The sequence below is a fragment of the Herpailurus yagouaroundi genome, unplaced genomic scaffold (assembly GCF_014898765.1).
Source record: "Herpailurus yagouaroundi ecotype Mexico unplaced genomic scaffold, PumYag 159, whole genome shotgun sequence".
In the NCBI taxonomy this organism is placed as follows: domain Eukaryota; kingdom Metazoa; phylum Chordata; class Mammalia; order Carnivora; family Felidae; genus Herpailurus; species Herpailurus yagouaroundi.
Genome location: NW_024412400.1, coordinates 45,475,391 through 45,501,212, shown reverse-complemented (window position 1 = coordinate 45,501,212; position 25,822 = coordinate 45,475,391). Strand labels below are relative to the sequence as shown.

At 41.6% G+C, this 25,822-nt stretch overlaps 1 protein-coding gene and 1 long non-coding RNA gene across 3 annotated transcripts in view; one reads left to right on the top strand and one right to left on the bottom strand.

Annotated features, from left to right (window-relative positions):
• ERICH6 (glutamate rich 6) overlaps positions 1-15,573 on the top strand; it is a 33,319-nt gene extending 17,746 nt beyond the window's left edge. Inside the window, exons 11-14 of one of the 2 annotated variants that reach the window (XM_040480482.1) lie at positions 291-376; positions 2,933-3,088; positions 6,238-6,466; positions 15,474-15,573. In XM_040480482.1, the coding sequence (XP_040336416.1) occupies positions 291-376; positions 2,933-3,088; positions 6,238-6,466; positions 15,474-15,500 (498 nt within the window). In that variant the 3' untranslated portion in view covers positions 15,501-15,573. Of the gene's footprint in view, positions 1-290; positions 377-2,932; positions 3,089-6,237; positions 6,467-11,016; positions 11,289-15,473 lie in introns of those variants that run through there. The other variant, XM_040480483.1, reaches the window with a different exon arrangement.
• Positions 12,512-24,341, bottom strand: LOC121033839 (uncharacterized). Its single transcript, XR_005792144.1, has 3 exons — positions 24,126-24,341; positions 14,985-14,995; positions 12,512-12,522 (listed from the first exon to the last, which is right to left on the bottom strand). It is a non-coding gene; the product is annotated as an uncharacterized LOC121033839 (long non-coding RNA).
• Positions 24,342-25,822: the final 1,481 nt, after the last annotated feature.

Sequence of the window (25,822 nt, the reverse complement as noted above, 5' to 3'; positions counted from 1 at the left end):
AGTGGGGAAGGGGTATAGAGAGGGAGATACAGACTCTGAAGCAGGCTCCAGGCTCTGAGCTGTTAGCACAGAGACTGACACAGGGCTCAAACCCATGAATCACAAGATCATGACCTGAGCCGAAGTCAGACGCTTACCCAGCTGAGCCACCCAGGTGTCCCCCAAAAATTTAAATTAAGAAATACTTTGTATCACTGTTTAGCAAGCAAAGGATGCTTGTTACTATCATAATTGATGTGTTATATCTGGAACAATTAATGGTTAAGGGTCCTTTCATTTTTCGTGGTCAGATCATGAGGAATGAGCTCTTAGAGAAGCACTACAAACATGGGAGCAAGTTTCTGACTTCATTTCCAGATGGAACAACACAAATATTGTATCCTTTCAACAAGTTATTTTTATTAGTTTTATTTCTTTACAAAAATGATATAGAAAAAATATATAGAAAACTATAAAGAAAAAAATAGTTATACCCCAAATCCCACCACCCAATGAAAAGCTATTAACATCTTATTTAACTTTCCTATTTCTTTCTATGAGCATATATATATATTTTCATTTTTATTTATTTCTTTTTGAGAGATAGAGTGTGTGCACAAGCAGGGGAGGGGCAGAAAGAGAGGGAGACACAGAATCTGAAGCAGGCTCCAGGCTCTGAGCTGTCAGCACAGAGCCCAATGTGGGGCTTGAACCCACAAACTGTGAGATTATGACCTGAGCCAAAGCTGGACGCTCAACTGACTGAGCCACCCAGGTGCCCCTATATAATTCTTTAAAAATCAATTCTTCAACTAGCTATTCATATTTTATAACTTTCCCTTTCTGCATAATATGTAATAATGTTATGAGTATATAATATGCAATAAATATAGAGATACACCGCCATTTTTATAACCATAAGGTATTTAATAATGGGGATGTATTATAATTCATTTAACCTAACCACAAAGGTTGTTTCACTTTTTTTTTTTTTTGCTACTATATACAACAGCTAAATGAACAGCTTTGTGCAGACTTCTTTGCGTACTTATCACTTATTTCCTTGAATTAAATGGCTAGATGCCTAGGGGTAGAAATTCTGGGTAAGAAATTACAGACATTTGGGGCACCTGGCTGGCCCAGTCAGTAGAGCATTTGACTCTGTATCTCAGGGATGCGAGTTCAAACCCCACATTGGGTGTAGAGGTTAAATACATACACACACAAACAAAAAACCTAAAGAAATCTGAATAAATTATTAAAAAAAGAAATTACAGGCATTTTAAAACTTTGGTAGACTTTCTCCCCCCAGAAAATATGTACCGATTTACACATCTGTGAGCAGCACATTATTTTTTAGTACAAAAATTCAGTGTCTGTGTTATGAAACGCTAAGTGATTCATCACTTGAACTTCTGCCTGATGGCCAAGCCATTTGCTATTCTGACATAAAGGCCATTTAATACTTTCAGGAAAGTAAAAAACAAACAAAACTATAAAATGAGGTGGGTTTTTTGGTGACTAAAGGCCCCAATTTTTAGGAGAAAGTCATGTTTAGTCATAGTTTCCTAAAAGTCTAGTCAAATCCCAATAATCAACCAGAAAAATAACTTTCATGTCTTAGGAATTATAATGAAGTTTTAGTCTGTAGGCCCTATGAGAAAGAGTGTAAGTTTTGTTTTAAATAAATACATTTAAATAAATACAGTACATTTTAAATAAATCCCCCCTTCTTTTATTATTATTATCAGTTAATTCCCTGGCTTTAATTCTTGAAGGCCATGGCTGCTTTTCAAAATGATTCAATCTTGTGTTTACTTCACCTCTGGGTTTCTGATCAGCTTAGATAGGACTGAGTATTAATGGTAAATTATCCTCAGTAGACTTTATTCTTTTTGATGCTATTGCAAATGGAATTATTTTCTTAATTACACTTTCAGAATGTTCACTGCTAGTATATAGAAATACAATTTATTTTTATATGTTGGTCTTGTAGCCTACAACCCTGCTGAACTTGTTTGTTCTAATATATTGTTTTGTGGATTCCTTTGGATTTTCTAAATACAAGAGCATGTCATCTGCAAACAAAGTTTTACATCTTTCATTTGCAATCTGGATGCCATTCATTTCTTTTTCTTGCATAAAATTTCCCTGGTTAGAACGTTTAGTGTAATGTTGAATAGAAGTGGGGAGAATGGACATTTTTGTTTAGTTACTGATCTTAGCAGGAAATCAGTCTTTCACCATTAAGTATGATGTTAGCTGTGGGTTTTTGTTAGACATTCTATTAGATTGAGGAGTCTCCCTTTCATTCCTAGTTCACTGAGTTGTTATCATGAAAAGGTGTAAGTTTTTGTCAAATGCTTTTTCTTTTTTTTTCTTTAAAAATTTTTTTCTTTAATGTTTATTTATTCTTGAGACAGAGACAGAGCATGAACAGGGGAGGGGCAGGGAGAGAGGGAGACACAGAATCTGAAACAGGCTCCAGGCTCTGAGCTGTCAGCATAGAGCCCAACGCAGGGCTCGAACCCACCAACTGTGAGATCATGACATGAGCTGAAGTCGGACGCTTAACTGACTGAGCCACCCAGGTGCCCCTCAAATGCTCTTTCTGTGTATACTGATGATTTTTTTTTTCTTTTTATTCTATCAATATAGTATATTTCATTGATGGATTTTTAGATGTTAAGCCAACCTTGCATTCCTGGGATAAATTCCTCTGTATCTAATACTATATAATCCTTTTTATATGTCACTGGATTCCATTTACCAGTATTTTGTTGAGGATTTTTGTGTCTTGTAAATATACTTTGATCCCATAAAAAGCATAAAATCCTTTTTGTAATAACAGTAATTCCCATTCTAGGATGGTTTCAAAGGGCTCTCTCATAAATTTATACCCAGAATAGTCAAGGACCATTAGAACAACTCAAATAACCTTATCTAATCTCAGCTACCCATCTGGAAACCTAGCCATCATCCGAGTGCCCAACAAAATAAATGGCTTCACTTGTATAGTCCAAGAAGACATGCCCACTGACCCTGCAATTTTAGCATTGCTAGATTCTTCTGGCAGAATTTCCTGCTATCATCCCAATGGAAATGTCTGGTAGGCTTCTAAGTTTCTCTTGCTGCCTTTTAGCTGGGGGGGTGGGGAGGGGGGGGCGGGGGTGTTGTGAAATTTTATTTTTTCTTTTATTTTTTCCAACTCTATTGAGATACAATTGACATTCAACATTGTGTAAATTAAAGGCATAAAATGTGTTGATTTGATATACTTGATATATTTCAAAATGATTATCCCATTGCATTATCTAACATCTCCATCACATCACATAATTACCATTTCTTTTTTGTGTTAAGAACATTTAAGATACACTCTCTTAGCAACTTTCAAGTATATATACAGTATTACTAGCTATAATCTGTATGTTGTACATTAAATCCCTAGAACTTATTCATCTTATAACTAGAAGCTTTCTTTTTCCTTTTAAATGATAAGAATGGCTTTAAGATTTATTTAAGTTAGTCTTTGGCAGTAATGTTAAACTCAGAGAAATTTTTTATTTATGTCATTCCATTTGCTTCCCAGTGGAAAAATCCCAGGCAACTATGTAAAACAAAGCTCATCATATTCTTTCTATAAACAGCAAGAAACATGAACTATATGATTTCAATATTAGAAAAAAACTCTCAATAAACTATATGGTCACCCTAAGGATTTGGGATATGAATCTAGTGATCTTCCTAGAGCCTGTGCCCTGATAATGTTATACTGACTCATCTATGGAAATAATTTACAATGGATAGCTGCTACACTGTGTTGTTATAGTTTGTGTTTGTGTGTGTGTGTGTGTGTGTGTGTGTGTGTTATTATAATTTGAGATATATTTGTAACTGTTCCTATATTCCTATAGCCACAACCAACAATAACATACAAACAAAATCTCTAAAGAAATTAAGATCCTGATCCAATTTTGACCTACTAACTCATATACTCTATGACTTCACATTATTTCATTTAACCTGAAAAAATTAAATTTGGGTCTTAATTTCATTTATTTTTATTTTTTTAATATTTATTTATTTGTGAGGGAGAGATAGCGTACGAGCAGGGGAGGGGCACAGAGGGAGACACAGAATCCCAAGCAGGATCCAGGCTCTGAGCTGTCAGCACAGAGCCCAATATGGGGCTTAAACCCACAAACTGGGAGAATATGACCTGAGCTGATGTCAGATGCTTAACCGACTGAGCCACCTGGGCTGACCTTCAAATGCAGTTCAAACTCTTTGAGTTTTCAGAAAGAGATATTCTCCTCCCTTTAAATTATTTACAGGAATAGCAATCTCATCCTGAGAAATTCTGTCAGTAATTGACAAAATTTGGACATTCTGCCAGTATTTGAGAAACTTAGGACATTTGTGGTTTTTTTTTTTTTTAATTCCTTTTTTAATGTTTATTTATTTTTGACAGAGACAGAACGCGAGTGGGTTAGGGGCAGAAAGAGAGGGAGACACAGAATCTGAAACAGGCTCCAGGCTCTGAGCTGTCAGCACAGAGCCCAACGCGGGGCTCGAACTCACGAGCTGTGAGATCATGACCTGAGCCGAAGTCGGACGCTCAACCGACTGAGCCACCCAGGTGCCCCTGTGTTTTTTAAGTCCAAAGCAGCACTCAGTCCATTATCCCTATTTGTATTACTGGAGAATTTCTACTCATCCTTCCGGGTTTAATAAAGCGATGCTTTATTACGTTTGGTGAGGTACTGTATTGTCACCAAATAAATATTCATTGGTTTCTAGGACCTTTCCCTTGTCTATGAAGTCCCCTGATCCAGCAGCTCAATTCCTGGTGCTCTGATGGAACTTCCACATACTCTCACGGACCCCTTCTAGCTGCCTCTTGTGCAGCAAGCCCATCCCCCTGCTGGACTGATGTTCTTTGCTTTATGTTTTTTAATTTTTTTTTAACATTTATTCATTTTTGAGAGCCAGAGAAAGAGAGAGAGAGAGCACAAGCAGGGGTGGGGTAGAAAGAGAGGGAGACACAGAATCTGAAGCAGGCTCCAGGCCCTAAGCTGTCAGCACAGAGCCTGACGTGGGGCTCGAACTCATGAACTATGAGATCATGACCTGAGCGGAAGTTGGACGTTTAACTGACTGAGCCGCCCAGGTGCCCCTAGAAGGGTGTTCTTTGAAGCCACATTCTGAATCCTTACCACTACCAGCATGTGTCTGCACTCACAGAACATTTATCAAATGAACAATCTATGTAAATAATTTTAGCCAAATATTATTTTCATCCCCATTTCGAGATGAAACCAAGCCTTCCTCCTCCCAGATACAGTAAGATAATTACCTCAATTTCTCATTTGCACTTTTGTTATTAGATCACTACCACTAATCAATAGTGGGGAAAGAAGATGTTAGTTATCTTACTCTAGGGGCCGTCATGGCCAACTCGTCTAGTTAAAAAAATAATAATTTGTTATCAAATTCAGCCAACTCTCTAAATACCCAGAGCTCAAGAAAGGGGTGGTGATCCAAGTTGGGAGAAGGTGAGAGAGCACGAGGTAGAAGGGCAGTCATTAGTGCCACCAGATCGCACACTTGGTCAGGCTTGATATGTATGTAATGACGTAAAATGTAGCGTCGGCTATGCTGAGAGACTGGAGAGGCCCCATTAGTCTAACTTCCACCTTGTGCTCCGTCACAGGGCTTTTCAGCTGCGCTCTGAGCCATCTCAGAGATGTTCCCTGAGCCACTCCTGCCCACACCCGGCCCTGATGAGAGCCCTCCTGGAAGGACTCCGGGCTCCCAGTTGCTGGGTGCTACGAAAACACAGCCATCCTGTACTGAGGCCAACTAGGCCTTCCCCCGCTGCTCTGCATTTCGTCCTGGAGAAAATCCAAGCACTGTTCTTCTCCCCTCTTTCAGGGATCGCCTGGTGTCCTGTATGTCTGCTCGTCCAGACTAATCCTTTCCCGTTTCCCCTTCTTTCTTCCCAGCACATAGTTTTCCAGACCCCTTTTACCATCCTGGTTCTGCCTTTTGGACCCAGTCTGGACCCACTACTTCAAATTAGCATAAAATTCAGTGGCGGTATCACCATGCCAAAGGTTACGTGCGGTTTTGCACTCTCCACACGCTACTGGCTAGCATGAACTGTAGCTCCCCTTGGCCAGCAAGTGACAGGGCTAATTTCAAGGTTGGATCATAACGTTACCGTTTATAATTTTTAATTTCCTTTCTGCCCAGGGTATACATCAATATCTTGGGAGGTCAATATTCAGATCAAGCTGGCAACAGAGTAAGGGCTTGGAATTGGTCCAGTTCTGCCCCTACCTCACCCTTTGTGTCATTTAAACCTGTCTTTCTGGCTTTGAATCATTACATTGGAGTTCGCATCTTAGAACAAGACAAGATTTCAATCGCCTTTCTGGCAATGGGCCAACAGGCAAGAATCAGTGTCGGGACCAAAGTGAAGGTAGGTACATTTTTGAAAACAGTTCAAAGCACTTAGAATAATAAGAGTAAATGGCTTTTGTCGGTGTTATTACTCAGATTATACTTGTGTGTAATCTACGGCCTATTAAGAGTTTTGGAATTCAATGAAAAAAAACACATAGTGAAAATTTCAGGTGGAAATGAGGCAGCCTTATTGTTCTTCAGAAATTCCTTTTAGTTCACACTTAGACCCAACTAACATTTACTGTGTTTACTCTGAGACCAAGTAGTGTTGCTTTGGGGGTTTGGTTTTAGGGTTTTGTACTGTGTTTGTTTCTCCATTGTGCTATAGTAGAAAGCCCTGGACTGAGTCAGGAGACCTGGGCTCTCACCATGTGCAAGACCACAACATATGTGCCATCTCCTTGGAGACACTTCCCAGACCTCCTAGTCCTTTGCCCAATCACAGCCTTCTCTGGGTCCTCCACGTACTGCCCTTGGTCCCTATGCTCACTGAACCATGCTGCCTTACCTGCCCTTGCGGCTGCCTTTCCTACTGGATGGTGAGCTCCGGAAGCACAAAATCTCTGCCTTACTGATTCCTCTATCCCACCCAGGGCACGGCTCAGAGGACATGCTCAGCGACTGGCAACGGTTAATATCCTGGTCTTCGGGTTACGGGGATGTAGTTTCATACCTCAACCTTGCCACTTAGCTTAGTGGGTGAACTTGAACTTCACGGCCCTTCTCAATTAGATGTGGACAATGCTTCCCACCAAATAGATGGCTGTGAAGATTCAAAGGGAATGCAAAGTACTTGGTGTGGTGCTTGGCACCGACAAAGTACTCAGTAAATGATAGCTCTCTATGTTAGTCAATTATACCTCAATAAAGTTGAAATGTAGATAGATATAAAGAGAGATCTATGGGGGACACTGGGTGGCTCAGTCGGGTAAGTATCCGACTTCAGCTCAGATCATGATCTTGCAGTTTGTGGGTTTGAGCCCTGCATCAGTGCAGACCCTGCTTGGGATCTTCCTTCTCCTTCTGTCTCTCTGTCCCTCTCCCACTGGTGCGTGCTCCCAGGCTCTCGCTCCCTCCCAAAAAGAAACATTCAAAAGTATGTATTTAAAAAAAGAGAGATCTGGGGCGCCTGGGTGGCGCAGTCGGTTAAGTGTCCGACTTCAGCCAGGTCACGATCTCGCGGTCCGTGAGTTCGAGCCCCGCGTCAGGCTCTGGGCTGATGGCTCGGAGCCTGGAGCCTGTTTCCGATTCTGTGTCTCCCTCTCTCTCTGCCCCTCCCCTGTTCATGCTCTGTCTCTCTCTGTCCCAAAAATAAATAAACGTTGAAAAAAAATTTTTTTTTAAAAAAGAGAGATCTATGTAGCATATCTAGTGTGCGGCTCCAAACACGCCCCTTCACCTCTGAGGCCTTTCATTTCATCAATGATTAAAGGAAGAGATTGCTCCAGACCTCAAAGGTGTTGTCAACCTCTAAAAATTCTACACTTCTAGGTAAGTGGAAATAGGACCTCCATATTCATTACAGGCAGGCCTATCTCATACACACCAAACAGAAGGGAGACTTCAGATCCAGCCAACAGGGACTGAGGATCCACGAAGTGCTCAGCACTATCCCCACCACTTGCCATCAGTCCGGCCACCACAGTCAGCTGTTCAGGCTCCAAACTATCCAGTGGCTTCTAATCCTACTCAGAGTAAAAGCCAAGGTCCTAGAAGAGACCTGCAATCCTGTACAGGCTCTGGACTTCCTTAATGTTCCCTCTGTTCTGCTCTCTCCTCCCTCGGCCTGCTCCAGCCACGCTGGCCTTCTCACTGTTCCTCAACACCACCAGGCATATCCCTGCCACAGGGCTTTTGCACCTGCTCTTCCCTCAACCTAAAACACCCCTCCCCTACTTAGCACACAGCTGCTGCGCCACTTCTTTCAGGTTTCTGTTCAGAGTCCTCTCTCCAGCACCCAGTCTAAACTAGTAGCGCCTCCTCCCCACCCCCACCCTGCCCTCTCTGTGCCTCCCTGGCCATATGGAGTCCTCTGGTTTTCTTTCCCTTCTAAATAGTTTGTCCTGTCTACTTTGGTTTCTTCAACTCCGTAGTTAATAGCATTTTCAAATAGATTTTTACAATTTGCCATCCTTCTCTTGTTCATTTCTGCATGATCAAGGAATATGGCTTGCACTGTTTTCCCTGCTGTTCGAAATGTATTGATCATTTTTATTGGTGGCCGAGTCCAGAATTTTTGTGACTGTTCCATGTATATTCGACCCCCCCAAAAAGGGCACTGTTGTCACAAGCTTGTGTATGTCTACTGGTCCCACTGACACTTCTCTATCCTTTTCTTTTTATATTATTGGCTTACTTCTGAGCAACCTATGAAAGATGATTGCGAACTTGTTCCTTTCTCCCGCTATTCCTATCAGGTTTTGCTTTCTGTATCTTTAGAAATATAGGTTAGGAAATTACAGATGCTGACCATCTTCCTGGGGTTTTCCTCGCTTATTCGCTCTTCAGCTGCGCCCATTATGTGAGTCAGTGTTATCAGTGAAGGTTTTTCTTTTTGACAACAACAACAAAACTGTAACATTATCAATAGGTGTTATTCCCAATTTCCCTCCTGGCGACCTTTGCCTTAAATGCTATTCTACATGGTGTTAAATTGCTACACCTGCTTTCTTTTCAGTTAGCATTTGCTTGGTACATTTTTTTTTCATTCTTTGATTTTCAGTGTTTTTATACAGTTTTAGACACGTCTCTTGCAAACAGTATGTAACTGGATTTCGTTGTTTTCCTCAGCCTATTAAACTCAATCTTTTAATACGTTGTATTTTAATGGCCACTCTAAAATTGTTAACACATCTTTTTTTTTTTTCTATGTGCATAGAATTAATTTCCAAGTCTTCTAGTTATTTCTTCTCTTTGACAACCGTTCTCTCAAAGTCCTCAGAAAATATTAACCATATATATTCCAAAGCCTCCCTCTGGCTACGAATGCTGTCTCCTTGAGTATTGGTATCCCTTATAAGTAAATCTGTCCTCTCTTTCACGGCCTCAATTTTCCTCAGATATTTGGTGATTCCTGGCCATGTGTTCATTTTGTAATTGAGGATCCTGGCTTTCCCGCATGTTCTGCTTACTGAAGTTAGTTTGGGGGGACTGTGGGAAAGTAGATGTACTGCAGAGGGGCAGAAGGCTGGCCCCAGTGCAGACTTCCAGCCCCAGCCTGAGGGCGCCAGGGTTCAATGTGGAGGGCGAGGTGCCGGCTGGCTCCCAACTGGTCATCCTAATATTTACCTCAGGGCCCCTCCTGCTTCTCACTTTTATTAACGTTGATCTCAGATTGTGTGTGTTTTGGGTTAGTGGTTCCATTTGGTCATTTATCTCTCTGTGGATATGGTCCTGTTTGCTTTGTGATTTTCAGGAATTCAATAAGATTATTCCTGCTGATCAGATTCTTTTCTATTTCCTTTTTAAAAATTTTTTTATTTAAAAAAAACCTTTTTTGATGTTTGTTTATTTTTGAGAGAGAGAGAGAGACAGAACACGAGCGAGGGAGACACAGAATCCGAAGCAGGCTCCAGGCTCTGAGCCGTCAGCACAGAGCCTGACGCGGAGTTCGAACTCATAACCCGCAAGATCATGACCCCAGCTGAAGTCGGACACTTAAACGACTGAGCCACCCAGGCGCCCCAAAAATCTTTCCTATTTCCTATAGCCATTGTTGATTTACTCTCTTAAAAAGTTTTCTGTCATCTTCCGGAATTTGGGATTGAAGGGAAGTCAAAAATGCTGGTCCATTCCTGTTATTCATCCATCTCATATTCCTCTGTCCCTCCCTCCCTCCTTACCTTCTGATGCAGGGAGGGATGAAAATGCTGTGAGTTCTTGTATCCCTTGCAGGTAAGTGGTCACTCTGCTTGCAGAACGTAGCAGTTCAGCTTGTATTTAGCCCACCCAACTGAGGCCGGCCCTGAATCCACGCCCTGGAAACTTTCAGGCAAGACCGTCCTGCAGAGCCATTTCCCTACCTGCAGCTGCAAGGAGACCATCAGCCTGAATCACCAAAGGCTGTGAGGAGGGGTCATGGAGAGATTAATGTGGAATGGCCTCCTGGTGGGTGGGGCACGTTCTGGAAGGAAAGGAATTTCAGCCATCCCGGTCTTTCTTGAAAACTCGGCTCAGCTGCTACCTTCTCTGAGGAAGGCTGCCCACTCAGTGCCTTTCCTAGCTCCAGTCCAGCACGGACCATGCTCTCCCCACGGGGCATCTCCCGGGGAAGGGACTGTGTTTGCGGCATCTTTGTGCTCCCCTCAGCATATGCTCATAAATTACTTGCATAAATTGTAAGCCCTTGAAAGTACCCAAATTCTATGTGCTCTGACCTCTCATATCTCCACAGCATTTCAGCCCCTTCCTCCTCCGGGTTAGAATAACACCACCACGGCCCCCTTGAGTAGCTAACGAGACTCGAGGGATTCCAACTCCAAATTAGTACCACCCCACACCTCCTCCTGCCTCCCCGTTTCCACAGATGGACCCTGAGCTTCTCTTCTCTTTCTCTGTGCTGCAAAGCTACCTAACCCTGAGGAGATTCCAGTTCTCCGATACCTGAATGGGGATGACCTTCTTCTGCTGGCCCATTTCATAAAGATTCGACGCCTGTTTCACAAACTTGAAGGATGTGCGAATTTCCCCTCCAGCCAGGTTTGGGAAAAGCTGAAGCTACCTTCCTACCTGTCTTCACTTTCTCTAAAACTAATTGCCCTTTGTCACAATTCCGGTGTAAAGCAGGATACAATAAGAACAATAGCGGCTATAATAAACGAAAATATTTAATGCTGGCACTCCCATTTGTTTTGTTTTTCGGGGGGAGGGTGTGTGTGCGAGATTTCAAGTAAGTGTAAGGACCAGGAAATACCAAGAAATATGCTCTATTATACATTTAGAATACAGCCCGAGTCATCACTGGCTTACATCTGTAGTTGGAAAACGAAATCCGCTCTTCAGGACGCCAGAGGAGGAGCAAATGAGCATCAGCGTCCATTCTCGGCTAGAGTTCTGTCAGGAAGACGGGAGAGCAGGAGGATCCGATGGTTCCCAAACCTCCCGGCAGGCTCAGGAAGTGAAGGTCAAGGAGAACCCCTGCTGGCCTCCGGGCAATCTGGGAGTGAAGGAGTCTCAGGAAGCCGTGAAGCCAACAGCACCAAAGCGAGAGGCAGGAGCTCTTCGGGGCGGGCTACAGCCTCACCCAGGAGAGCAGGGTCACAAAGTGCCATTTGCCCCACGGTCGCCCTGCCTGCCGTCAGCCAGGCTGCTGCTTCTCTCCCACCTAGCAAACCTCAGGTCTCTCCCCAGAAGTCAACAGAGGTGCCTAGACTCATGGCTTGATCAGTGTTAGATGCCTCTCTCTCTCTTTTTTTTTTTAACTTTGCCTTTTCCCCTCTCTTTTCACTCGTGAGTGAACTTTCAGTTTCTATCAAGTGAGACAAATATTAAACTAATTGGAATAATGTGCATCCATATAGCTCTGGAAAAATAGCACACAACAGTACAACGTCTAACAGTGACAACAAAGCCTTCACTGAATCTGTTTTTGTACGACAGTAAGAACTGTTTTGGGGTGCGGAACCCATAGTGGATACTGAATAAAGCCTTGGTTAATTGGAGACCGGAGAGAGAACGAGATGCCATCTTTCCCCTCGCTGCTTCATGTTGAGTGACAGAATGTTATTTAAAAGTATCTTTACTTTAGGGCCATCTGGGTGGCTCCGTCCATTAAGCACCCAACTTTTGATTTCAGCTCAAGTCACGATCTCAGGGGACCAAGTCCCACGTTGGGCTCCCTGCCGAGTGTGGAGCCTGCTTAAGATTCTCTCTCTTTCGGGGGGGGGGCGCCCAGGTGGCTCAGTCGGTCAAGCTTCCGACTTCACGACTTCAGCTCAGGTCATGATCTCACGGTTCGTGAGTTCGAGCCCCGTCTCAGGCTCTCTGCAGACAGCCCGGAGCCTGGAGCTGCTTCAAATTCTGTGTCTCCCTCTCTCTCTCTCTCTGCCCCTCCCCTGCTCATACTCTTTCTCTCTCTCTCAAAAATAAATAATAAACATTAAAAAAAATTTAAAAAGATTCTCTTTCCTTCTGCCTCTTTTCCCCACTCATGCTCTCTCTCTCTCAAAAAAAATTATCGTTACTTTAAAAATGATAATTCCATGTAATAAAGAAATTGATGCTGCTTCTTTAAAAATGTATTAAAGGGATGCCTGGGTGGCTCAGTCAGTTGAGCGTCCGACTTCGGCTCAGGTCATGCTCTCACAGTCTGTGAGTTTGAGCCCCATATTGAGCTCTGTGCTGATGGCTCAGAGCCTGGAGCCTGCTTCCGATTCTGTGTCTCCCTCTCTCTCTGCCCCTTCCCTGCTCATGCTCTAGTCTCTCTCTGTCTCAAAAATAAATAAAAACATTAAGAAAAAAAATTAAAAAATAAAAATAAAAATGTATTAAAAATAAAAATGTTTCCAAGTGAAAAATAGTTGTATCTGTATCTACTATTCTATTAGGGTCATATTTCAAGGCAGTTTTATTTAAAGGATTGAGTTGTTAAAAATAATAATAAATCTTATTTTGAATATCTATATATATTGGGGTATGCCACACATTTTATGTATCAGTGTCAGCTTTTCTATATGTCTATTTTAGGTAATCTCAGTTTTGAATAATCCATTCTGCTAAATCATGGGTTGTTTTTTCTCTTCTCAGTTTTTCACAATAAAAGCCTCTTCAAAAAAATCTTAGGGCCACAAGGTTGTCATATACTAGTACTGCATAAATTGAGGGAGAAGAAAACACTTTAAATGTGTAGGTTTCTCCAGATGTAAATGTTAAAGAAACTACTGATGTACTTACAGCTTAAAGCAGTACTTCAAATCTTTGTCTCTCTTTATTCCTGACCTCAGGGTTACTTTTTTATTTTGTTTATGCATAGTTCAGATCTTACACATTTTTTGACAGATAAAATGATCACCTTTTAAGAAGATACATATATGCACTTCAATGTAACTGATAAGTAAAGGGATTAAAACACTCTGCTCCAGGTAAAGTTGGCCGCAAAGTGTGCTCAGCAAAGCCCTGCCGGGATCAAGATGTAAAAAAAAACATGTCCAGAGTATTAGCCTAAGCAAACCTTTTCCACTGTATGAGCCAAATATTTTAAAGTACATTTTGTTGGTGGCCTTTTATGCTAACACCATAAATGGTTAAAGTAACACCATCTCCTTGTAGAAAATTTGGGAGATTACAGAAAAGTATAAAGATTTTAAACGTGCTCATAATCTGACCACATGGTGATGGCCATCTCTAATATTGTGCTCTATTTATTTCTAGGCCCTTATCTGTATTCACGTATGGGTGTGTTTTTGAAGAAAAAAAAAAATTCAAGCAGAGAAATCAGTCATTGCCAGTAAGAATTTTGAAAGATAGGAAGAAAACTAAATTTCTACTCCCCAAAGAAAGTTATAGAAAATTAAACTCTATTTAACAGAGAGACACCAAATAAGCCAAATAAATTAAATGCACATTATTTGTTAGTAAAGAAACAAGTATCTTCTGGAACTGTTAGTATTTCCATTCTCATTTATAAATTTTCCACCAGCTTATAAAAAAACTAAATGAACAAATAAAGCAAAATCTTTTAGAGTCTAACTTTTCATGGAGGTGCTAAATAAAATTGGTAACATTTGGGATGCCAATCACATATTTATGAGCAAATGTTATACTTAATTTTTTAAAAACACAGAACTGCACTGCATTTTTCTCCAACTATGTTAGATAATACACAAAAGAAGATTTAAAAATAGATTTTCATTCAAATTAATTTATTATGATTATTCTGTTGCTTCATTTTCCTACAAGATAACAAATATTGTGTGTGTATATTTCATGCTCTACCTTATTCCAGACACAAGGTATGGAATCCTTCAGGAATATATTCAACATAGAAAAATAAAATCATTTTAAAGAACATAAATACGATTGAGGCAATACGGAATGAGTTGAACTGTTTCAAACACACCTCCCCTAATCCCCTTGCTAAAGCTGGCACAAGACAATCTGTAATGAAAAGATAACCCTCTTCAAATTATGCGTTTCCTTAGAGGGAGGGTCTTATCAGACACTACACTTGATCTTAGCCAAAAGGCTCAGAAGCGATGGGGACTGTCTTTTCAGTTTTTCCACTACAGCACAGAGTGAAATCCAGAAATTAGGAATACCCGCATTTGAGCCAAACTAGCAAATCAAAAGCAGGTGATAAAAAGACTGTATGTGTGTCCACAGCCAGAAAGAGAACCCCTGAAGTTTCTCTGTCACACTTCGTGGTGACCCAGCAGTAGACAATGCACACAAGAGTGTGGGCGGAAAACACCACCGCTATTCGCATCCACTCTTTACATACTGCTCTACAGGACTGGCCCTGGGAAACAAAGATGACAGTGCCACGTCCATCCATATCCTTCAGAGATGATGCTCAGTTGAATCACTGTCCAAATAACACAGACGCTTTCTCTGTGTCACACTATGAAGCAAAGTGACAACACACTGCTTCTTGCTCCCTTGTTCACGTGAAAACATAGAAACACTTAACAAATGTTGACTGAATAAACAAAGTGAAATCTCTGCCGGGGATATACACGGGGGTGGAGCAGAATTCTGGGCGTCTGGTCGCTGCTCTATCCATGGCTGATAGTGCGGGATGAGGACAGACTAACGGTGCCTCATTCAAAGTCTGGTTCTTACCTCAACAGTCTGTGGAAAACCTGGTTTTCTCTGGAGCTGAGTGGCCATGGGTTACAAATTCTTGTCAGACACACGGCTGGCACTGTCTCTCTAGACCCTGAATGTCTTAATAAACCAGGTTTTCATTCCAGGTCTAGAATTCATTCCATCTACTTATTTATCTGCTTAATAAACACTTATTAAATGACTACTGTGTGCCAAGCACTAATGATACAAAGCTTAAAAACATATTTCCCTCTCCTCAGGGCAAAAGAGACCATGACAAACAATGAGGTTAAGGGCAGCGACTGGAAGTAGTACAGGGAGAACGCCAAAGAGACCGCCTGTCCCAGCCCAGGAACGAGGTGTCATGAGGGGTGGAGGGCACAAAAGTGAGTGAATCAACTGATCAGTCTCAGAATAATCATCGTATTTTCTCCCAGAAGCAATAAGTAATCCTTTAGGAGGTCAGCCAGATTCAGGAATCACAGGTGATTCAAGTGATGATCACAAAGTCGCCACTACCCAGATGAGGAGTAAATACATATATGCTCGGCCCCTTGAGGAGTCTTCCACACCATCAGTTGGCAAGAAAGGGCCAGAGATGACTAAGGCAAACCCCATCCTCTACCAAGCACTTACGGAAGCCACGATGACCTCCAGAAAGACGGAGAGAGAAGGATGGTAGTCATCGGTTCCAGGCACTGAGGCTAGAGGGGGATGGTCTGACTTTAGTCCAAAGAGAAAGATTCAAGGGCACCTGGGTGGCTCAGTTGGTTGAGAGTCCCAACTCGATTTTGGCTCAGGTCATGATCTCACAGTTCATGCTGAGAGCAGGGAGCCTGCTTGGGATTCTCTCTCTCCTTCTCTCCCTGCCCCTCTCCTGCTAGCGCTATGTCAATCTCTCTCAAAATAAATAAACATTTAAAAAAAAAAAAGAAAAGGAGAAAGATTCAACTGTGGATAGATTCAACGCCTGAGATCTTGGGACGTCTCAGAAGGACATAAATAGCACTAGACAGCGTGTCTATATAGGATAGTATCAGGGTCCTCTACATTCACCCCAATCTATACACCAGTGGTCAGCAAAATACTGGGACAGCGAATGCGAGAGAAGCGACAGGAAGAGGTAACAAGTTACCAAGTAGAGAAAGCGTCAATTCACTCAGTTAAGATTTGGCACATGTCAGGCATTGTTTGTGGCTCTCATGCCATTTACATTCTGGTTAGAGAAACAAAGTAAGCAATTTCAAATTGTGATAAATACAATGAAAAAACACACAGAGTAATGTGAATGAGAGCCATGGGGTAATTAGGAAGACAAAGAGGGGGACTCCTTTAAATTGTGTGGTCAGAGGAGGCCTCTCAGAAGGGCTGATTTTTAAAGGCTAAGAAGAAACCAGTCATGCAATGAACTGGGAAGAGAGTGTTCCAGGCAGACAAAACGAGTTCTGAGGTGGGAATGAGTTTGCCTGTATGTTCCAGTCATAGAAAAAAAGCCACCCTGAATGAGGGGAGGCCGGGGAAGGTGGCCAGGTAAGAGGAAGCCAGATAAGGCAGGGCTGTGTATGCCATGGTAAGGAGTTTGGATTTTATTCCGCAAACACTTGTCCTTTTCTTTAAGGACAGTTTCAAGTCTGCAGAGTTGATCTAACTGCTCATCGCCCTTGTACTTTTTCTCTGTCCTACCCAGTAATGATAACTGGGGGCAAGGATGAAACGCAGTAACACTCAAATACCTTTGGAGAAAATGTAAATTGGTGGCATCATTCTGGACAACAATCTACACTACCTAGGAAAGTTGAGGATGTGCGAACCCAACACATGGAAGTTCCAGCCCTACACAGATAAATCCTAGAGAAACACACATTTACACAAGAGGACAAAAAACAAGCTTGTGCTTGCAGCATTGTTTGTAATCACAAAACAAAATGTCCACCGACAGAAGAACAGGTAAACTGTGTTGTTATGGGCTGAATGTTTGTGTTCCTCCAAAACTCATACGTTGAAATCTAATTCCCAGTGTGGTGGTATTTGGAGGGGGTGGGGGTGGGGGCTTTGGAGATAATTAGGTCATGAAGATAGAGAGCCCTTAAGAATGGGAATAGTTGGGGCGCCTGGGTGGTGCAGTTGGTTAAGCGTCTGACTCTTGAACTTGGCTCAGGTCATGATCTCATGGTTCATGAAATCCAGCCCCACGTTGGGCTCTATGCTGTCAGCACAGAGCTCGCTTCAGGTCCTCTGTCTCCCTGTCTCTCTGCCCCTCCCCACGCCCTCTATCAAAAATAAATAAAATAACCATTAAAAACAAAACAAAACAATGGGAATAGTACCCTTATCAAAAGAACCCAGAGAGTTAGCTCACGTTCCTTCCTCCATGTAAGGATGAAAGGAGAAATCAGCAGTCTGCAACCCAGAAGACAGCTCTCACCAGAACCCGGCCATACTGACACTGTGATCTCAGACTTCCCAGCTTCCAGAACTGTGAGAAATAAATTCATGTTGTTGATAAGCCATCTAGTCTGTGGTGCTTGTTTTACCAGCTTCAACGAAGACATGGTGTATTCATACAGTGGAATATCAAACAGCATTGAAAGTGAATGAACTAGACTACCTGAATCAACACAAATAACCCTCAAAAATGGTCTCACTTTGAAGGAAAAAATCAAAAGGGCAGAGGAATACTTCAGTATTATTCTATTTATATAAAGTCTCAAAACATGCAAAACAATGCCATATATCACTTAGGTAGACACACCTATGCAGGAAAGTATAAAGAAAGGCATGGGAGTGATAAACATCAAGTTTCAGGCTGGTGCTACCACTGAAGCGTAGGTGATGGGGACAGGGGGGACAGGAGCTTTGACTAGCTCTCAAGCAAGGTGCTAATAAGTTCATAGGCCTTCATTAATTATTCTTTATATATATTTTTAATATCCAAAGTTGATCTTTTTCACTTTTTTATAAGACTAACCAGAAGCAGGTGAGCAAACACAGAAGGCATTTGAAGCAATTTTTTTTAGGAGAAGCAACAATTCTTTGAGTCAGCAGAAGCTTTAGCTGGGCTCTTGAAATTAGAGTAGGGAATCAGGCCATGTAAGCTGGAACTTAGAAATTTCTTCTCTCCTCATCAGAATAAGTGATGTCCCTTTAATACAAATGGTATTCTTGTTTTTTCTTTAACTCAACCCTGACACGACTCTCCAGAGACAGAGACCAGCTTCAGAGCTTAACGTGAACAATTTAGGCATTCTCTACTCAAGTTCCTTCAATTCGTGGACCATCTGGAATGCATGCAGGTGATATTTTTCTATCTAAAAAGATGTGCTAAATTTTCCTGTGCCCATACCGCCTGATTCATTTGCCCAATGCCAAGATCAGGCAGGGATGCTACACACACCCATGCGCTTGCAAGCTTTGACAATCCATTCACTGTGCCATTCAACAGAGATGGGGGAAAACAATCTCATTCCCAATTCCACAAAATCAAATGATGTTTTATGAACTCCTCTGTGATCAAAAGACGGTATGATGGTTTTTCACTAATTCTACAACAAAATAAGAACTAGGAAACAGGACAAATGAATCCTCTGTCTTACTCTTGTACTGATTACAGTTTAAATCTCACATGATGCTGCAAATTTTGAACAACACGGCCCGCAAGATGCTAAGTGACTTACTCAGGTCTCACAGCTAACCAGGCATTGGAACTAGAAAGCGAGCCCTGGTCTTTAGATCCCATCCAATGTTCTTCCTTCTGTTACTCACCTGGATGCTCTTCACCAAGAGCCAGAGCCCAGAGAGGAGTGTGCTGAAGTAGAAATCATCAGTTAGACAATCCAGGGGCAAGTCCCACCTCCCCACAAGTAGTTCTGTGCCCTTGGGCTAGATCCTTAACCTCTCTAAGCCTCACTTCTCTCAGCTATAAACGGAAAAGAACAGAATCAACTTCCCACGGCTGTAGTGACCACTAGACAGAACATGGGTACAGCTACCCGGCCTGCTGGTAAGCTGTGCTCAGTGATGGGAAGGAGCCACTGTGATTGTTACAAAGACCCAGAATTAAACGTGCACAGATCCCAGCAGTCCATTCGCATGGTCCTTCCCAAACCAGGAAAGGATCTCACCTCTCTTCTGAGGATTAAGAGAACTAGAAATAGATCAGTTAGGTGAGATAATTTTATTTTTTTTAAGATTTTCAAAAATGTTTTTATTTGTTTTGTGTGTGGGGGGGGGTTGGGGGGGTTGGAGCAAAGAGAGAGATAGAGAGAATCCCAAGCAGGTTCCACGCTGTCAGTGCAGAGCCCGACATGGAGCTTGATCTCACAAACCGTGGGATCATGACCTGAGCTGAAAACAAGAGTCAGATGCTTAACTGACTGAGCCACTCAGGCGCCCCACAAGATAATTTAAAGTACTAACGGGAAGTGAAAGATGCCGTTAGAAGAGAATGATTTGATTATTACTATTAAAATAAGCTATATTAATACATTTTAACAATAGTAAAAGTAACTTTGTGCCGCAAAGACATACGTGTTTCTCCGTTGCCCACAGATTATATATAGAAAGTGCCATGTCCGAAACACCCACACAATTCTGCAAACACACATTTAAGTTTCTGTAGTGCTTACTGTTCATCAATCATAAAACAGATGAAGTTGTAAAGCACGGGTCCATTTCTGCTTCACTGAACTATAAAGACAAGGTTTGAAATAAACTATATCCTAGTGAATGGCCCTTGCGCCTCCAGAAGGAAGAAAGCAATCCATCCAGATTGGTGATCTTCTAACTCTTCCCTTCTCCTGCCCTTAAAAAAATGTTTCTAGGGGCGCCTGGGTGGCGCAGTCGGTTGGGCGTCTGACTTCAGCCAGGTCACGATCTCGCGGTCCGTGAGTTCGAGCCCCGCGTCAGGCTCTGGGCTGATGGCTCGGAGCCTGGAGCCTGTTTCCGATTCTGTGTCTCCCTCTCTCTCTGCCCCTCCCCCGTTCATGCTTTGTCTCTCTCTGTCCCAAAAATAAATAAAAAACGTTGAAAAAAAAATGTTTCTAATACATGTTCTCCCTTGCACAATTTTCATTTGATATCTATAAGGACTCATACATAATAAGTTTAAGTGGTTGTGAAGAATGTAATTTATAATGTACTGTAAACCTGGACATTTTGAAGTAAAACATTACTTTCTAAAATGAGACTGATGGAATCTAAATGCTATGGCAATATGATGCCCACCTTTATCCATTTAAAAAAATACATAAACTCACTCTTCTTTAACATACCACCTGTTTGAAAATCACTATTCTTTCCACTTTGTTATATATTTTAAAAGACCCATGCGATAAGAAAAAATAAAATAAATAAATAAACAAACAAACAAACAGGGCACCTGGGTGGCTCAGTCAGTTAACTGTCCGGCTTCGGCTCAAGTCATGATCTCACAGTTTGTGAGTTAGAGCCCTTCATCAGGCTCTATGCTGACGACTGGGAGCCTGGAGCCTGCTTCGGATTCTGTGTGTCTCTCTCTCTCTCTGCCCCTCCCCTGCCCACACTGTGTGTGTGTCTCTCTCTCTCTCTGAAAAGTAAATAAAAACACTAAAAAATCCCCACAACATACAAATACCTATACATACATATTTTATATACAATATTTTTTATATTTATACCCACACATGCACGCACAAAACCAGAGGGCCTGGTTCCACCACTAGATTCTAAATTTAAATTGGTCTGGTATGTGGACGGCTTCAGCCTTTTTTTAATGCTTCCCAGCTGATTTTAAAGAACAGCCAAGGTTGATAATGACTGGGTTAGGGCTAAACTAAGCGAGAAAAAAATTTCCTTACAAGCATCATGATCAGCACAGACTTGTGCCTACACTGTGGGTAGTATCAGCAGGACCTATTAGTTCTGTTCTTTCCCTTTGTGCCGGAAAGAAAAATCACCACCTCTACAATGAAGAACTCAGGGACACAGTGGTTGTCTAGGAATTCAGGGACGGAAGAAGCGTTTTTCCTGGTAAAGCATACGGTCTCATGCAGACATCAAACTGACAACCTCAGACTCAAAGAAAATGTGATTTTTTTGTTTGTTTAATCAACTTTTAAAAAGAATCAATGCATCCATTTTAAGTGTAGTGCTATTATATTATCTCCTGTATTGCAAGGCTACCTCTTCCTCTATAATCAATGTGTCTTGTTTTCCACTGGCTGTTTTAAAGACTTTTCTCTTTATTACTGGTTTCCACAAGGTAGAAAAGCAGTAGAAAAAAAAAATCAATGAAACCAAAATTTGGTTCTTTGAAAAGACAGACAAAATTGACAAAACTTTAGCTAGACTAGCCAAGGGAAAAGAGAGAAGGCTCAAATTACTTCAAACAGGAAGAGAGGACATTTACCAAACTTACAGAAATAAAAAGGATTATAAGGGAAAACTACGAACAACTGTATACTAACATCAGGTAGTTTAAATTTTTTTTTTTCAACGTTTATTTATTTTTGGGACAGAGAGAGACAGAGCATGAACGGGGGAGGGGCAGAGAGAGAGGGGGAGACACAGAATCAGAAACAGGCTCCAGGCTCTGAGCCATCAGCCCAGAGCCTGACGTGGGGCTCGAACTCCCGGACCGCGAGATCGTGACCTGGCTGAAGTCGCTTAACCGACTGCGCCACCCAGGCGCCCCTAACATCAGGTAGTTTAAATGAAATGGAGAAATTGCCAGGAATACACAAAATACTGAAACTGACATAAAAGAGGCGCGCCTGGGTGGTTCAGTCAGTTAAGCGTCTGACTTTGGCTCAGGTCATGATCTTGCAATTCAAGAGTTTGAGTCCCACATCAGGCTCTGTGCTGACAGTATGGAGCCTGGAGCCTGCTTTGGAGTCTGTCTCCCTCTCTCTCTGCACCTCCCCCAATTGCACTCTGTCTCTCTCTCTCTCTCTGTCTCTCAAAAATAAACAAACATTAAAAAAAATTTTTAAAAAGGAAATGGAAAATGGGACTTGGTTTATAATAAGTAAAGAGATCAAATCAGTAATTTTTAACTTTCTACAAAGCTCAGGCCCAAAGAAAAGAAGCAGCACTGGTAAATTTTTACCAAACATGCAGAGAAGAATACGAATTCTTCACAAGTTGTTCCAAAAAACAGAAGAGGAATAGACACTTTCTAACCCATTTTATGAGGCCAGTATTACCCTGATAGCCAATTGGACAAAAATTGCACAAGAAAAGAAACTAAAGATCTATGTGGCTTGGAAATACAGATGTAAAAATTCTCAACCAATGCTAGCAAACCGAATCCAGCAACGTATAAAAAAGATTATACATCGTGACCAAGTGAAATTTATTCGAAGCATATAAGGTTGGCTTAACATCTGAAAATCAATGTAACAGACAATAACATAGAATAAAGAGAAAATATGATCATTTTAATAACCGCAGAAAAAACAGGCACTTCCTCACCTTGATACAGGACATCGCTAGGTACTTCACTGCTAGTATCAGACTTAAAGGTGAAAGACTAGACGCTTTCCACCAAAATCAGGAATATTCAAGGATGTCTGCTCCAGTCAGTTCTAATTATCATCGTATTGGAGGTTCTCTTGAAGGTGATGAAATTACTCTAAAACTGACTGTGATTGGAGGGGATTTAGCGAGGACAAAATGATCTAAAATTAGGTTGCAATGATAGTTGCACAAGCCTGTAAATATACTAAATGACATCAATTTGTATAGTTTAAATGAGTGAATTGTGTGGCATGTGAATTATATTTCAACAAAACACAGACTTTTGGGAACATTTTTCACCATTATTTCTCAAATATTTTCTTCTCTCTGCCCCAAGACTTTGGTTACTCAAAAATTCTCTCTCATAATATTGTCCCACAGGTCACTGATGTTCAGTCTTGTGTCTCTTCCTTCAGTTTAGTTTCTTTTGCTGTGTCAAATTCACCGACCTTTTCATCAGTGTCTAATCTTCTTATAAGCTTCTCCAGTAAATTATTCATGTAAGATATTGCATTGTTCCACTGCTAGAAGTTCTATTTGGTTCCTTTTTTATACATCCAATTTCTCTTGTGATTGTATTCATGTTTTTAAATATTTGAACATATGTATAAAAACGGCATTGGGGTGTCTGAGTGGCTCAATCGGTTAAGCATTTGACTTCAGCTCAGGTCATGATTTCATGGTTCGCGGGTTCGAGCCGCACATCTGGCTCTGTGCTGACAGCTCAGGGCCTGGAGCCTGCTTCAGATTCTGTGTCTCCCTCTCTCTCTCTCTGCCCCTCCCCTGCTCGTTCTGTTTCTGTCTCTCAAAAATAAATAAATGGTAAAAAAAAAAAAAAACAAAAAAAACTATATGAAAATCTTTGTCTGCTAATTCCATCATGTTAGTCATTTCTGGGTAGCTTCCATTTATCAGTTTTTTCTCCTGGCTATGACTCACATTTTCCTGAGTCTTTCCACGCGCAGTAATTTTTTGTTAAATCAGCATCACAAACTCTGTATTGGGGATTGTTAAATTTTATTGTTTCCTTTACAGGACATTAGGAGCATTCTGTGAGGCAATTAGGTTAATTTTGGATCATGGTGAGCCTTTCAAGGCTTGTTATTAAGCTTATTGGTGTGAGCTGAGGGCAGTCTTTACTCTGGGCTAGTTCAGCCCTACTGCCAAGGTGTAACCTTCTGGAGTCTTGACTGAATGTCCTACATGTATAAATCTCCATTCTAGCAGCTCAACACATGAATGATTCTCAGCCTTTCTGAGCTCTGGGAATCGTGCTCCTACAACCCTCCATTCTTTGTACAGCCTCATTGGGTTTCAGCATTACACTCAAGAGAACTATGGAGACTTCTGGAGGTCTTTCTTCACATAGCTCCCACCTCTGTGGTTTCTTTCCTAAAATTCTAGCCACTTCCTTGAACTCCAATCTGCCTCCTCAGCTTAGTAAAATGACTGCGCTCTGCTTGGGATCTCTGCACATTGGTCTGGAAAGTGCCTCTGTTACCAACTCAATTGTGTTCCCTCCAATATACTGAAGCCCTAATCCTTAATAGGACTATATTTAGAGACAGGGGCTTTGGTAAGGTAATTAAATGAGGTCATAGGAGTGGGGTCCTAATCCTATAGGACTGGTCCCCCCCCCCCCCGCCCCCGTTTAAAGAGAGAGAGAGCGCGACCAGAGGGAGACAGAGAGAGAATCTCAAGCAGGCTCCATGCTCAACCCTGAGCTGAAATCAAGAGTTGGATGCTCAACTGACTGAGTCACCCAGGTGCCCAGGCTGGTGTCCTAAGAAGAGACACAGGGTTCTCTTTCTCTCTTTCCATGTGGCCACAGAAGAGAAATCATGTGAGGACACAGTGAGAAGACAGCCATCCACAAGCCAGAAGGCAGGCCTCACCAGGAACCAACCCTGATTGCACTTCGATTTTGGCCTTCTAGTTTCATAACTGTAAGAACATAAATTTCTGTTTTTTAAGCCACTCAGCCTATGATATTTTGTTATAGCAGACTATGTCAGTACAGCCTCCAAGAGAAAGCCTACAGCATTGTATGTAGTTCCTTGTTATTTCCCTCTTAGGGATCAAGGTCCTGCACTGCCTGCTGTCCAATTTCTGAAAATAGTCATTTCACATATTTCATCTTTCTCTAGTTTATTCAGGAAGGTTCAGTTCCAGGTAATCCCAATTAAATGAATTTCTGAGAAGAGAAAAAGATGGAGAGTCACAACCCCACCATGAGGGACACTTGAGAAATCTTCAGTCACCACCCACTACTCTCCAGGAAAAAACAAGTACATTATGCCATTCTGATTGGGGTGGGAGTTAGGATCCTAAATGTATCAGGCAGCCCAGCAGAGTCCTAGCAAGATTTCAGACTTCATCAAGATAACACTTCTGGTCCTGTTCATACTTGTATTGACATGGATTTCTCATTCAGTTCAAGGGAGTAATCAGTTTACTTTCCATCATACAATTTTCCTTGGAATTAATAAGAAAAATTAACCCCCCAAGTGAAGGTCTAGGCTCAGTGTCCTTCCTGAAATCAGTACTCACAGGACATGGACTGTAGATGTTAATTAAGATTATACCCTGGGCTGGGCCACAGAGGGCAAGGATGACGTCTCAGAAAAACAAGAAAGAACAATCACACTAAACCACCAGGCACTTTAATTACAGTGAATTTCATGCTCTCAGGGCAAGAAGGGAGGCTCCTTAGGCAATGAGCAGAAAATAGATACCGAGAGGAATGTAAATGATACCCAAGGGTTAAAAGCTGTATTGTAAACATGAAACTTTAGATTTAAAGGAGGAGAATTCTGAGGGAGTCTAGTTTCAGCGTGATAGGGAACCCTAAAGTAAAAGAAAACTCGACTACAAAGGGACTGTAACCACAAAAGCTCACACTGGTTTTTTTAATTGAATAAATTACAGTATATATTTCCAAGGTCAAAGAAGTCTAAAGAGATGCTAAGAGAATGCCAGAATAATGTTTTTGTTAGAGCCTCTGGATATTTCTTTCCCCTTCCCAGCCTCCCCTCCATTCCCACCCCGTATCCTCACTACAGCCAGAATCCCTTTTTTAAAAAATGTATCTAAATTCAAGTTAGTTAACATACAG